General features: G+C 40.5%; 3 protein-coding genes across 5 annotated transcripts in view; 2 read left to right on the top strand and 1 right to left on the bottom strand.

The window, feature by feature from the left end:
* Positions 1 to 7,196, top strand: part of mgat4a (alpha-1,3-mannosyl-glycoprotein 4-beta-N-acetylglucosaminyltransferase A) — a 34,982-nt gene extending 27,786 nt beyond the window's left edge. The window contains exons 9-16 of the mRNA XM_035174159.1: positions 143 to 273; positions 841 to 948; positions 1,037 to 1,111; positions 1,266 to 1,384; positions 3,120 to 3,198; positions 3,531 to 3,591; positions 4,464 to 4,576; positions 4,708 to 7,196. Of these exons, the coding sequence (XP_035030050.1) occupies positions 143 to 273; positions 841 to 948; positions 1,037 to 1,111; positions 1,266 to 1,384; positions 3,120 to 3,198; positions 3,531 to 3,591; positions 4,464 to 4,576; positions 4,708 to 4,734 (713 nt within the window). The 3' untranslated portion in view covers positions 4,735 to 7,196. The remainder of the gene's footprint in view (positions 1 to 142; positions 274 to 840; positions 949 to 1,036; positions 1,112 to 1,265; positions 1,385 to 3,119; positions 3,199 to 3,530; positions 3,592 to 4,463; positions 4,577 to 4,707) is intronic.
* Positions 7,197 to 7,693: 497 nt separating this feature from the next.
* On the top strand, positions 7,694 to 11,917 carry LOC118119828 (cytochrome c oxidase assembly factor 5). 2 transcript variants are annotated; one of them, XR_004698139.2, is made up of 4 exons: positions 7,694 to 7,946; positions 9,012 to 9,095; positions 9,334 to 9,451; positions 11,120 to 11,917. XR_004698139.2 is itself a non-coding variant. In XM_035174162.1 (3 exons), exons 1-3 carry the CDS (start codon positions 7,845 to 7,847, stop codon positions 9,373 to 9,375), a joined length of 228 nt encoding a protein of 75 aa, XP_035030053.1. In that variant the 5' UTR covers positions 7,695 to 7,844; the 3' UTR covers positions 9,376 to 9,630. The 2 variants fall into 2 exon arrangements, 1 of the variants encoding a protein (XP_035030053.1); XM_035174162.1 differs by lacking the exon at positions 11,120 to 11,917 and having other exon boundaries at positions 7,695 to 7,946; positions 9,334 to 9,630.
* si:dkey-4e7.3 (uncharacterized protein LOC402865 homolog) lies at positions 9,620 to 13,896 on the bottom strand. 2 transcript variants are annotated; one of them, XM_035174160.2, is made up of 7 exons: positions 13,747 to 13,877; positions 12,797 to 12,885; positions 12,520 to 12,707; positions 11,286 to 11,465; positions 11,094 to 11,205; positions 10,518 to 10,654; positions 9,620 to 10,152 (listed from the first exon to the last, which is right to left on the bottom strand). In XM_035174160.2, the coding sequence occupies exons 1-7, from the start codon at positions 13,815 to 13,817 to the stop codon at positions 9,805 to 9,807; spliced, it is 1,125 nt and encodes a 374-aa protein (XP_035030051.2). In that variant the 5' UTR covers positions 13,818 to 13,877; the 3' UTR covers positions 9,620 to 9,804. The 2 variants fall into 2 exon arrangements, with proteins under 2 accessions (XP_035030051.2, XP_035030052.2); XM_035174161.2 differs by lacking the exon at positions 12,797 to 12,885 and having other exon boundaries at positions 13,747 to 13,896.
* Positions 13,897 to 14,051: the final 155 nt, after the last annotated feature.

Raw genomic sequence — 14,051 nt, 5'->3', positions numbered from 1 at the left:
GCTGCCCACAAGTCTTTAAACTATTTATTTATTTTTATTTTTTTTAAAAAGTCCAGCCTTGAAGTGCTCGTTTGTAATATGAATTCCGGTTAATAATTGGTTATTAATGTGTGGTTTGCTCTGTACTTTGTTTTTCCTTCAGGAAAAATGTTCCAGGCTCCAGACCTAAACCTCATTGTTGAGTTCATCTTCATGTTCTATAAGGAGAAACCCATCGACTGGCTGCTGGACCATATTCTCTGGGTCAAAGTCTGCAATCCTGAAAAAGATGCGGTGTGTACTCTGATTGATTAATGCAAGACTAAAGTTCTCCATTGCTTTGATGGTTTTCTGTCAGTTGAATTCTGAAAAGGCTGGGTATGAGATCCGTGTAGATACAAAGGGGGAGAAAAGGGAGGAGAGGTGGGTGTGACGCCGCAAAGCCAGCAGCCAACAGACAGGTGGAAGGTAAACAGACAGTTAATGACAAAATGTAAATATTCCTTTAGGATTTGCTTTATTTCTCCAACTGCCTCCACCCTTTTTACATAAAAACGGCACGGACAAACAAAGCAGCTAATTTAAAAAGCCAACATCACCCCCTTCTCTTCTAAGGAAAAAAAACCCAGACAGTGTGTACACACCTATACGTTCATTGCACAAGTTGGAGGATAGGAGGGGGGTTGTTGAAGGTCTGTGTGACAAAGACAAATGGTTAACATGGCTCACAGGTAAACTATGGGTGGGTCCCTTAGCAGAATTTTGCTTAACCACAAGTACATGCACACAGCAGAAAGAATTTGTAACCCCTTCCACTAATGTATGACGATTGGGTCTCATTCCCACTTTTCTTCTTTCCAGAAACATTGCGAGCGTCAGAAGTCCGGCCTACGTGTGCGGTTCAGACCCTCCCTATTTCAACACGTAGGACTTCATTCGTCTCTCGCAGGAAAGATCCAAAAACTCACAGTGAGTCTGCCACCCTCTGAGTCATTTGTTTTCAACCGCAGTTAATGCTACTTCCTGTGTAACACTGGCATCTGCCCTCTGTCTGCAGGACAAGGATTTCCTGAAGCCGCTGCTCCACAAGATGCACGTCAACCCACCAGCTGAGGTTTCAACATCGATGAAGGTCTCACGCCAGAGCTCCCATCCTTTTACTGTCGTCAAGTTCATACGAATAATTATAAAAACAAGAATAAATTGAATGTATTGTACACTAAAATATGAAAAGAAGAACATAAAAGTGAAAGCAGTGATCAGAACATTTGTGTTGTGTCACGCAGGTGTATCAGGGTCACACACTGGAGAAGACATACCTAGGAGAGGACTTCTTCTGGGCCATTACTCCGACTACAGGAGACTACGTCCTCTTCAAGTTTGACAGACCCGTTAGCATAGAGAGGTAGAGGAGCTTTTGCCTGTGTGGGATATGCTTCTCTGCACAGCTTCTTATCATTTCCTTTCAAACAAAATGATGACCATGCACATTACAGCCTATTTGCTCACACAGGCATATACAAAATCTTTCTTTTCACTTATTTCCTCCCGCTACCTTTCACTGATTCAGGTTTAGATTCAGTGTGCGCTGTGTCATGTGCTGTGTGTCTCCGGGGATCAGGTTGAGTTAATGAGAGTGCTCTAAAATAAGCATTCACAGACCAGCCTCCTACTCTCTGTGGAGCCGGGGTAGAAAGGGAGCAAGACAGTGAATGTGAAGGGAGCAGTAAGCGAGACTGACGGCTCAGAGCACAGCTGAAAAGGTTGTCAGCTGACATTGGGACGAGAAGTGGGGTACATCCGGGACACCCGCCAGCATATTGAAGGGGCAACATACAGAGAGACATATAACCATTCATACTTGCATTCACACCTACGGTCAATTTAGAGGCTACAATTAACCTACCTCCAATCTACCCTCTTGTAACGTTCCTCTTGTTTTTATTTGGGCGGTGACTACGTTTACATGGTCTCCAATAATCTGACTATTGACCATCAATCAATCAAATTTTATTTGTAAAGCCCTAATCACAAATCATAATTTGTTTTATAGGGCCTAACCCTAACCTTTTATTCAGATTATTTTCTTAATCTGGTTAAAATCCAAATATTGGTGTCCATGTAGAAGTGGCAGTGAGTGGGAAAGGGGCCGTCTTGTGTTCCACCGTGTTTGTAGAGTTGAGGCTGTTTTTGAGTGACACCAGTGACACTGGCTCAAACTGTATTGTAACGAACGTCAGTGATCATTTCTGCAGCAGAACTCAAAAACCATTTGTAATATTTTGATGAAACTTCATAATTATGTTAATCAGATAGTGAAATGGTGCCTTTTAATAATTTAGGTTTCATGAAATTTAAATTTTTTCCTGTATTTCCATGGCAACGAGCTTGACTTGGCCAAATTGAGAATACGCTCTCAACTCAGACCTTTTCACCAGTAAGCAAAACCGTGTGGATATGAAGGGATTAACATGTTATCACTGACACTGAGTTACGGGATCACTTAATACTCAACACCTGCACACTAAATAAACACTATATTAAGACAAACAGGAGCAATCCTGTTGGCAGCTCTCAGGTTGTAGTTAGGAAAAAAATTCTCAATGTATGTTTATTATCACCTAAAATGATATAAAACAATATTACATGCATTTCTTGTGTACCTTTATGATTGTGTGGTTTTTATATTACAATTCTTGATCACTGAGTGAAATACTATGACTGTGATAGCAACAAATTATCTGCTCTTTGAAGTATTCTGGGCGCCGCAGGGAAATGTCACCTACTGACGACTATTGTTTATGATCTGGCACTGCTTCACAGATGCACTGCATTTATTCACAAAAAGGCAAGCATCATAACTTATTCCCTCTTTGAATGTTGCCAACCTCAAACCCCAAATCCAAAGCTACCAGTGAAGCTCATATTTCCTCCCTCTGATCACGCCTTTTGAATTCAAAGCATCCTGTTAAAGCTGTCTGCAAAACCACGTTTCATTTCATGGACATAACTTGATGGCCACAGGTGATTTGATATTCTGTGTGTGTGTGTGTGTGTGTGTTTGTGTGTTTGTTTGTGGTGCAAGAATGACTACCTGCTGGTGTAAATATTCAAATAAATGCATTTTATTTGAATTGCAGGTTCCTGTTTCGCAGTGGTAACCAGGAGCACCCAGGGGACAAAATCGAGAACACCACAGTGGAAATACTGCCCGTCTTGGTAGGGATACACATACACACGCATGCACGCACACACTCACAGTCCGTCAACCTTCTGTGGTGTGATGTGGAAACGGCTCTGATTAGATTACATCGAGTGGTTGCTCTTAGGAACGAAGCGCATTGATTATTGACAGGAATGTGAGCGTGACAGAATCGTTTGCTCTGCCAGAGGCGATCCTTTCTGACATTGTGATCCACACCTCCAGCGTAGGCACAGAATCTAGTACCTGTTCTGCTAAGTGCTGCTCAAATGACAAAATCATTTAGATCTGAATTTGTGTCTAACATTTTTTATTTTTCTGACCATCTTCTACTGTGTTGGTATGACAGGAGAGTCGACTACAGACCAAAGAGAAGTACAAACGAACAGAGGACCGCTTTTACAGAATCGGTATGTGAGTCTTTTATCACCATGTGTGTTAGTGCATGCAAACACTGACACTGAGATCAGATTACACACTCGCGTCAATGGTGCCTAGAGTTACAGGCACTGAACACAATGTGACATTTTTTAATCTGAACTTTTCTGCTCTTTCTTTTGTCACTTTGACCTCTTTATTGTTTTGTTTTTGCTTAAATATTTTGTATTTTTTTGTGTTCTTTTGTTATTATTTATCCTTGTTAATAATATAAAACTAGAATGGCGCTCAGAAGAATTCATTAGGGGTATAAATTCTTCTGAGCACCATTGTAGTTGTATATTATTAACAAGGAGCATTAAATAAAAACACAAGGCCCCTTATTTAATCCCATTTAAATTCACTAGATCCGATTTTATGTGGATCTGCACCAAATTACAACACTCATAAATATCAGTCCTTTAAAGAGTTCGGATTTCTTTTTAACAAGATCCATGAATTCTTCTCTGAATAATCAAGGACAATGTTAAAAAAAGCACCAAAAAATTCTTTGATCCATCATCTGATCCCAATCTGCACCAAAATTTATTGGGTTCCTGACCCATACCACATCCTTCCAGCACATTTTATGGAAAATCAGTTGAGTAGTTTTTGCGTAATCTTGCTAACTAACTATCAAACAAACAAACGCAGATAAAACAATAACCTCTTGTTGTGGGTAACAACAAACAAAAACAGATAACGGTCATGTGCTAAAATGTATTTGTTGAATAAATTCCAGTAAATCAGTGAAGATTTTTTTTTCTCACTTAGTTCTCTGAAGTATTGGCCAAGTGGTCTTTGTGAATGATTTATAGTTTCTCATATTTGCTTTTCTCTCTCTTGGTTTTCTTTAAACACACAGGTCAGTTTGAGAGGGGTGTGGCAGAAGGGGCTGTAGATCCTTCCTTCAATCCTATCCTGGCACTTCGGCTCTCAGTTATCAAAGACTCTGCTGTGTGGGCCATCCTCAGTGAAGTAAGCCAATCAAACACCACACCTGTTAGCCTCTTGTCCAACCACTTAATAAGTAATACCACTTGCTCCAGATGCACTGCTTACTTGTTTCGTCTTACTAACAAGTGTGACGCTCTCCTCTCCTCCTGCAGATACATATAAAGAGGATAACTGGCTGACTGTTCTGGAGGGGGAACATGAATCATGGCCCCTGGGGGACCAAAATCTCCTAGACTGCTTACGCAGGGCCTCTGGCACCTAGCAACCAGCAGTGAACTCATTAGAGCACACTAGAGTTGCTCGTCTGAGGAAATCCACCTCTCTGTCCCATCCCCCGCCTCTCCTAATGTACCTTGTTATTTTGCTTGTCATCGATCGATTTCCCCCTTTCTTTCTTTCTGCATCTCTCCCTCACTCTTGTGCTCTTAATTAGTGTGTGAGATTGTGAAAACTACTGTCTGAAGAACAACAGCAGAGTGCGTGAAGACGTCGGTCCCCAGCTCTGGCTCTGAAAGATACTGTGTTGCTTGGAAGCTTTGAATACAATCAGAGAACGCCTGGACAAACAAGGAGAAATGATCACACGTGTGGAGAACCAGTCAGCTGGCCACCGTGAAGATGCTGCCAAATCCTTTCACCGTTACTCAATGCTGCCACCTTTGGGCGAGCTCGGGCATTGCACTGTCACTAGCGCCCCAGCAAAGCCCAATGTGATCAAGAATGTTGTCATCACTAATGGCCAGTTGTTCTCGGCGCTCTAGATCGACACCAGCCCAGACAAAATGATTTTCCTCCTCATTGAGTATTGTAAGTGTCACTCAAACGCTTCACTGGTCCTGAAACACAAACTCAGGATGAGCTTTTCAAAACTGTTCCCAAATCCTGCCCGCAGCCAGTTGGGGACAACTTTGACCTTCGGCTAGATTCGTGGTAATAACCCAGGTAATCGAGAAAATAAGATCATGACACCATATCTCTCTCACCTACTGTCTGATGGGCTGTGTACGACCTCAGTGTCCACTTTTAGTATACCAATCAGACATTGCCTTGGTGGGATTTTCCGAAGGAATATATTGATATATTATTACAGCTTTGACGATCTATGAAGGGGACTTAATTTATTTGAAATAAATCTTTAATTTGTACAAGAGGTAAAATATATTTTTATTCTATTGAGAGATGTTTATCCTAGGTCGGAATCAGTTTCATTTGTGTATTGTTGTTTATTTCTAAATTGCTATTGTAGATTTTATTTTCATGCTTACAGCTTCTTGTGAAATTGCTGTGTCTGCAAGTTGCAAGTTGGTCAGTTCAGTTTAATCCCTTTTTTTCACTTTTCACACTGAAATGTTTCAGGTGGGATCATTAATTTTCTCAGTTTAAACGCAAAAAGTTAGAAGAGTTGTGAAAAGATTATTTTGAAGTTGTCTTTGGTCAAAATTAGAAAAATGTGCCTTATATCCAGCTTTGTTAAAATTGTCTCAGCAACATGATTCCAGTCTGTTCCCTCTGAGTTTTGTCTACACTTTGCTGGATATACTAATATTTTAAAAGTGACATACAGTCCAATTAGTGATTGTCAATAACAATATCTGTGTTATGCTGAGTTAAAGTGGCAAACGGATATTTTTTTGTACCAGGTTACCATCTGAAACAGCATGATTTGCACTGCTTTTTTTCACTTTTATGTTACCATCAGACCCCTCACCATTGTACTCAAAAGTCCCATATTCACACGTGAGATGCTTATTGCTCTGAATCCTCTGAAATCCACTTCACAATTCATTTTGTCCAATCCCGCATCTTGGTTTTTGATTGGACAGAATATCATGACTACTGATCATTGCAGAGTGGAGTGCGTCTTTGTGGTTTGATTTGGCTGAGGTGTCGTTCTTTTTACTGATTATAAATCTATGAGAACGGCAACTCTTTCTCTCTCACTCATGCTCTCTTGCTTCACTTAATAGTTTATTTAAATTCACTTAACAAGTTTTGTGTTTGTGTGTGGCCAATGTTCTGAGTATAAGCTATTTTTTTTAGGTGAAACTTAGCTTATTTTACACTTGGGTGGTTTACTCAAGGGGTTGTGAAGTGCCTTTGGTGGAAATTGATATGACAGTTGAGACTAAAAGTGCTTGTTCACATGCATGGTCATTATTTGTAATTTATAAACTGTTTTTTTCTTTTTGTTTGTTTTAGGGGTTGTTGTTTTTTGTGGGGGGATCAGAGCAGGCTCCCACACCTTCTGATCAAACTACCTAAGCTAAAGCTGGACTCACTTCCTGATTAGATTCTGTTTCTTGGGAGTGGATGGGGATTACTCCATGTAAATGTGTTGTTTTGAAAGGGTTAAGACTTTCAGTACTACTAACAGGTTCGGCTTCTGCCCCTTTACACTGCATCCACATACAGTCTGACACTGAAAGCATGAAGACAGCATGAACGGTTATGTGACCCTCTACTGTATTTGTGGAAAGTGGAGAGGAGGCAGCAAAAAACCAAACTCTTCTCATACGCAACAACCCCACGCCCATCAGTTCATGTGCCTTCATCATGAACAGTACATGTGAATGCCTGCATCTGATGATTTTACATCATTTTTCATGGACATCTTTGAAATAAACGATAAAAGTTCTTAGAAGTCATGACCATTTTTTTTTGTGTGTATCGAGATTTGGTTTCTTCTTGCATCACTCATACCATCTGCATCACCAGGTCCGAAGTAAAAGAAATGCTTTTTGTCATGGTTATGAATTCATTTGACAACATTGCAATATGACTGCAAAATTCAGCTGACAGTTGTTACTCACTACAACGGAGGATTAGTGCCAATTAAAGAGGGAAAAAATGGAGATTTCATGATGAGAAGTAATTATCTTAACCCTCGTTTCTCTCATCAAATTATTACAATTTGTCTTCATAGTGACTTTTTTTCTCAATTAAATTCCAACTTTATTCTTGTAATATTACAATCTTTCTCTTTTTAAATTATGACTTTATTCTTATATCATTTATTTCATTGGATTACAACTTTATTTTTATAATATCAAATTGTTCTCGAAATCACATTTTGTTCTTCTTCAATATGACCCTAGTACTCCAGAGTACACATAAAAAACTCCCAGCATGCCTTTCTTCGCACCACGTACTTCCGTGTACCCAGCATGCCGTTTCAGAAACATGGCGGCTGAGTTTTCATAACATCGATGCCTTTGCGGTCAGTCGTTCGCCCATTGCACTTTTGAGAAAATAAACAAGACAAGAGTTGTGTTGCAGTGGATTTCACACCATGCCGAAGTATTACGAAGAGAAAGAGACGGATGACAGAGCCTGTGCTGGAGTCAGAGAAGACTTTAGAGAATGTCTCCTTCAACACAACTGCGTTGTAAAGGTACGTAGTTTATGTCCTCTGCTCATATACAGGTGAGGAATACAGCTGCAGATTAACTGGTTTAATACGAAGCTACATTAATGCCGAGTTACTGAACCACACATCAGTACTTATCTCCTGTTTATATGACGGTAAAGCCCCAGTCATCACTGTAACACTGCAACACACCACATCCACCTCACTGTCAGCCAACCCAAGGAGTTGAGCTAACAAGCTAAGCTAGCCCCACACCCTTCCATTCCCTTAGCTCCTGTCCCACTAAAGTCCATTCAGAAAATTTGCAATTAAACATTTTGTCGTAACTTGTACAGCTCGTGGTCATCGGGTTGGCTAACTCCAGCTAATGCTAGCTTTAGGTAGCAACAGTTAGAGGTTCGCTAAGATGCTGCTCTGTCACCATGGTTGATGGTGGCATTAACTAATGTAGAAATTCAAACTACTGTCTCCTTGGTGGTGAATAAATGTACATTTCCCTGCTGACTTTCTATAAAGGTCTATGTAATTATTATGGTGTTCATGTTATGTATGAAAGACGATGCATCGCAGGACCTAAATAGTTTCTTCTAGTTTATGGTTATTTAATAAGAGACAAACCACGAATATTTTATTTTTCATTAAGCACACAAGAAAAACAGGTCAATTAAAGGCCTGTTAGCCGGCCTCCATATTCCTACACTGCACCTTCACAGGTAAATAAAGATGAACAACATGTCAGTTCCCAAAAGTGAAGCCAAAGCGTCTTGATCGCCACCTGGTGGCTGGCTAATTATCTGTACTATGAGTACTGGTTTTAGCACTTACTTCGATCCTTCTCCTTAGAATTTATGTATTTTTCTTTTGGAGGAAAAGCTACGTCAGATGGAAACGAGTAAAAGCTGCAAGTCGATCAATATGCCCCAGTCTTTTTTGCTTTTGATAAAAATCTGTCAATAATGAAGAGTTGTTAATTTGGATTGGATTAAAAAACATAGACGAAGGCTCATGTTGAGGAAAACACATTTGACTAATTGTAAGTACTCTGATTTGATAAAGATAAAATGTCCAACTTGTTGGTTATTTTGTCAGGAGGGGAAACTGCCCAGCCAGTGTTTGAAGGAAGGCCACTGCAAAGCCCTGCAGACGTCATTCTTTGAGTGCAAGAGGTCGATGGTAAGTCTACGCAATACATCATGTTCTGCTTCCTGCATGTTCTACCCAGATGTCACCTCTCACCTGAATGTTACGGACATTTCCATCTGTCCCAGACAATCTCCTGCTGTGGTCTTCATATGTGAAAGACAAACTCTGGACCGTTTTCCAGAGTTCCTGTCTGAAAATGGCTACAGAGAGATAATATGGGATTCATGTTTTAAGCAAATACTGACCAGTCTCTCTCCTCTATCTCCAGCTGGACACGAGGTCACGATTCAGAGGAAGGAAAGGATATTGAGGAACCAATGAAATGCTGATGTTGCTGTGTGGTTGAGGTTCCGGGTTGAGCAGCTGTAAATACTTCTTGTTCACGGGTCAGTGTACGTGCAGAAACCACATCCGAATGACATTTGTTTAAAAAGAACAACCACGAAATGTGAAAGAACTCAACTCAAGCACTTTCATTTCTTCCCTTAATTTATGTGTTATTTTGGATGAATGAGTGTGTGTTTAATGATATGATTAAAATAAATAAAACAGAGTTTCTACAAAATTTTTAATGTCATGTCATTATATAAAAAGACCAGAATTAATTATACAATTTCCTGTGTATTAAGAACCTGTTTATCATGGGGTCATCATACAGTTGAATTAGAAATGAGTCTTTACAGCTTGAAGCAGTGCAAAGTTACAATATGCAGTCAGTTAAACGTTTTTTGGCGAGTCGTCACTTTAAAGCAGCCATCATCATCTTCTCGAACTTCTTCATATCCACCTTTTTAATAATGAAAGCCTTGTTAGTCGACTTCAGGAGGCCCAAGGTATCGACCACCATCATGCCTCGGGTGTGCGTGCCCGTCAGCTCCACGCTAACTGCATGGCGGTCGCTCTCTGTGATGAACGAGTCGTCTACGGCGGCCGCCATCGCGTAGGAGTCGCAGGAAACGAACCCTGTGCCGGCGACAAACTCTTTCTTGAATCTCTCACTTTTCGACACCTCGATGCTGTGGCGGAAGATCCGCGCCATGAAGTGAGCTTTGTCGGTGTCCTGTGCCAACCAGGCGTCACAAAACTCCTGTAAATACCATCAGAGACGTCAACACTGAGATCTGCGGCATTTCTCTGCCTTCTTTGTTGACGTATTAAATTCTTATGAAGTAAATTCTCTATGAGCTGTGATGTTTTTCAGCAGGATTAAACAAAAACTACTGAATGGATTTCCACAAAACTTGTTGGAAGGATGAGACATAGGCCAAGAAAGAACCCTTTCGATTCTGCCAGATAAGATCAGTTCCCAGGGAAATGTGCAATTTGGTGCAGATCCAAATAAGATGTAGTGGATTTAAACAGGGTTTCAAAAGTAGACTGTTGGGCCTTAGAGGAGGTTTAAATCTTATTGTAGTCACTAGTTTGTATCAGTAATCTGTGTAAAAGACTTACCCAGGACAGTTTGCTGTAGCAGGTAAACTCCCAGCAGGCCAAGTAAGTGGGACACTGGAACTCGTTGAGTACGATGTAAGCAGCTTCTGGATCAGCAACAAAATTAAACTCTCCACAAACCGTGACGTTTCCTCGAGCTGTGAAAACATACCACAGAAAAAACACATTAAAACACTGTATTACAGCAAAACATAGGGGAAACAGAAGGCGTGGATTTGACTCCTTTAGTAATTTGATTAGTTACAAACACGGGTTTGAGAAATGTTAAAAATGTGACATTTACAAATATTATTCACTATTCTATACAAACAATTTCTGTAGTAAAAGGTGTGTACATATTGTTTTGTATTTATTTTTTAATTTCTATTCTATTGCCTTTTTTAAAAATTTCTCTTGTCTACCTCATTTGTCAGCTGCTGTAAGAAGTGAATTTCCCAAGTGTGTGATCAATAATGTTTTATATTATCTTAGAAAATAATAGTTGTAATACAGGAAGTTGCAACCAGACACTATTGAGCTGTTCTGATTAAAAAACAAACCATTTATGAAAATAGTTATTTATATTATATTACTGACATTCAGTGTTTCCTCCCATGATGTAGAGCCCTCGCAGTTTACTCGGTAGAGACGGATCCAACTTCACCGCCAGAGCCAGGTTGGTGAGCGGCGCTGTGGCAACCAGAGACACCTGGGGAATAAACACAGATGTAACACGTGCAGGAAATGTTTTTTTTTTTAATTGAGCGTTGTCTCTATCACACCTCTCACCTCTCCTGGGTTTTCATTGACGATCCTGATCATCGCTGACACGGCGCCCTCCTTCTGAACCATATCCAGACCGGGGGGGTTGGGGTCAGGAGCGTCTCCGAGCCCGTCCTGCCCATGGAAGTGTCCCGCATCAATGGTGTTCCCAAGAATCGGCTTAGCAGCACCTTTAAACACTGGAATCTGGCACACGAGAGAAGAGTCAATTAATGCTTTATTGCTGTTCTTAGTTATCGTTACAAACTATTAGAATTTGGGAAATATGAATAAATAGTCAATTCCATGGGATGATATAAATTTAGAGACATTTACGTATATTGCAATTCTTTTAATAATAAATACACTTTTTTATATTTTATTGCCATCATACTGTTATTTTAACATGAGGAAGACAGTATTTTCACCAGTCCTTTGACTTTTCCTATTATTTTATCTATGGAGACGAAATGACGTTTCCAGAAAGTTTACTATATCCTGATATAATGTATTAGTTTTTCTAAATAACATGTATGACTTGGCTAAAGCCCAAACAACCCTACTACTACAAGATGAACAATGAAAGTTTCTAAATTAAAATCGAAACATTTGCAAAGGAGCACATTTGTTCTTCATCAATAAATATCAGTTTGAATATTTTCTTTCCAAATGTACTTCCTTGTGATTTTTATAATGTTTTTTGTCCAACAAAAGCAGTGACAACAAATGTCATTGCTCTTCTTTTCTGGAGTGTTTTTTTTATTTAATGTTACTCTCAGTACCTAGAGCAAGACTAGAGGGTTTTTACTGTCGGGCCCCACAACTGTGGAATAAGCTCCCTTTGTCAATCAGACAAGCTACCTCAGTGTCCTTGTTTAAAACGCATTAATTGTAATATTATCATTAAATATACAGCAGAACGTAGAGTGATGAGGAATGATGGGATTGAACCGAAAATGCTGCAGCTCATGTTCGATGCTCTAAACCTCTGGATCACCTGATGTTGTCATTTTGTAATTTACCAATTATAATAATTAGAATTCCACTCATCCAATGAATCTTACTGTGCTCTCAGTGTTTGTCTGGGTCCTGCAGTCATGAGACTCGAGGAACAACAGCTCACTGCTGAGCAGTTTTATGATCAGAAGCTTTAATCAACACGTGGCCAGAAAGTTCACGTCAGACAGCCCTCGAGCAAACACACTGATGTGAAACAAGGATTAAACTATTTACATCTGCACTGGACAGAAAATGCACCCACCTCCAGTTTATTACAGGCTTGCAGAACGCGCAGAACGTTCTTACACACGTTGTCCACCGTGGTGTTTCCGTGCACACAGGTGATGCCCAGCAGCTCCACGTTGGGGGCGGCCACCGCCAACATGATGGCCTGAGCATCGTCCACACCGCAGTCCACGTCTACCAGCAGCTTTTTAGTCATCATGGACCCTGAGGAGCACAAACCTTAGTGCAATAAGACTTAATCCTATTAGTAAATGATTAAACTCAGAATAACATTCCCACAGAGCATCACTGACCAGCGACTGAGTGTAAAGCAGAGAAACGTTGGTGTGTGCGGCCTGGAGCTCTTCCTCTCACACCTGAAGTATGATCAGCTGCAAACAACCTTTTTTTACCGTTACACAATAGATAAGAAGTTAATAATTAATCAGGCACAATTTTTTCCACAAATGAATGAAAGACGTCTCTGCAATAAACACATGGCAGCAAAATAGATAACAGTCAAAGTCCAATATTTGAGGCAGAAATCCTTTACTTGAGGAATATGTAAAAAAAAATGTAACTGGCATTTTCATTGTGGGTAAGTCATGGGTCTCTGCAAGCTAGTTTGGTTGGTAAACATCATGCACATTAATTTTATATAGATATTTGTGATTATAAACAATACATCATTTCATTTTATTTCAGTTTTTTTTTTGTTTGCCTTATAAGAACTGGCTGAACGGGATTAAATACAAGACAGAGGAATCTCCAACTATCAGTAGTTTACCTTTCACACACTGTCAACACAAACCACTGAGACACGTGAATGAGCAGCAGGTCAACGGTCATGAGTCTGTCTCTCTAGTGTGTGTGTGAGTCTGTCTCTCTGTTGTGTGTGTGTGTGTGTGTGTGAGTCTGTCCTACTAGTGTGTGTGTGTGTGTGTGAGTCTGTCTCTAGTGTGTGCAGTGTGTGTCTGTCTCTCTGTTGTGTGTGTGTGTGTGTGTGAGAGTCTGTCCTACTAGTGTGTGTGTGTGCGTGAGTCTGTCCTACTCTGTGGTGTGTTTGTTGTGTGTGTGTGTGTCTGTCTCTCTAGTTTGAGTGTGTGAGTCTGTCTCTCTAGTGTGTGAGTGTGTGTGAGTCTGTTTCTGTTTCGCTAGTGTGTGGTTGTGTGTGTGTGTGTGTGTGTGTGCATGTCTGTCTCTCTGGTGTGTGTGTCTGTCTCTCTGGTGTGTGTGTGTGTGTGTGTGTGTGTGTGTACCTCACCTCCCCACTGAGCAGGTGAAAGTTGCAGCGTTAACTCGTCTGAGGACAAACAGTCTGAGAATCACCGCCATACAGAACAACAAGATCTGAGAGGAGGGGAAGACAAGAGGTCTCACTCCGCAGGAATTTCTGTGCACCACAAAGAGCAGCGAGCCGCACAGTGTAGTACTCTGTCTAAACTAAACAGTTAATACTAAAAGCAGAGGGAATCTGCGCGTTCGTGACAATTTTCGGACTTGACAGTGGGTCATGGTTAGGCCATAGAGGGTTAGGCTTGCTTAAGTGATTCATCTTTATTACTAGAC

This window comes from Hippoglossus stenolepis, chromosome 13, assembly GCF_022539355.2.
Source record: "Hippoglossus stenolepis isolate QCI-W04-F060 chromosome 13, HSTE1.2, whole genome shotgun sequence".
In the NCBI taxonomy this organism is placed as follows: domain Eukaryota; kingdom Metazoa; phylum Chordata; class Actinopteri; order Pleuronectiformes; family Pleuronectidae; genus Hippoglossus; species Hippoglossus stenolepis.
Note: the sequence above shows the minus strand (reverse complement) of the source record. Positions and strands in the feature narration are given on the sequence as shown.

What these genes read in the sequence shown, in the direction of transcription:
- LOC118119828 (XM_035174162.1), top strand. Translation starts at nt 7,845, where the DNA reads ATGCCGAAGTATTACGAAGAGAAAGAGACGGATGACAGAGCCTGTGCT. An exon ending in AACACAACTGCGTTGTAAAG is followed by an intron (nt 7,947 to 9,011) that starts GTACGTAGTTTA and finishes TTATTTTGTCAG; the next exon opens with GAGGGGAAACTGCCCAGCCA. An exon ending in TTGAGTGCAAGAGGTCGATG is followed by an intron (nt 9,096 to 9,333) that starts GTAAGTCTACGC and finishes CTCTATCTCCAG; the next exon opens with CTGGACACGAGGTCACGATT.
- si:dkey-4e7.3 (XM_035174160.2), bottom strand. Translation starts at nt 13,817, where the DNA reads ATGGCGGTGATTCTCAGACTGTTTGTCCTCAGACGAGTTAACGCTGCA. An exon ending in AAGCCTGTAATAAACTGGAG is followed by an intron (nt 11,466 to 12,519) that starts GTGGGTGCATTT and finishes CTCGTGTGCCAG; the next exon opens with ATTCCAGTGTTTAAAGGTGC. An exon ending in GCTACAGCAAACTGTCCTGG is followed by an intron (nt 10,153 to 10,517) that starts GTAAGTCTTTTA and finishes TGGTATTTACAG; the next exon opens with GAGTTTTGTGACGCCTGGTT.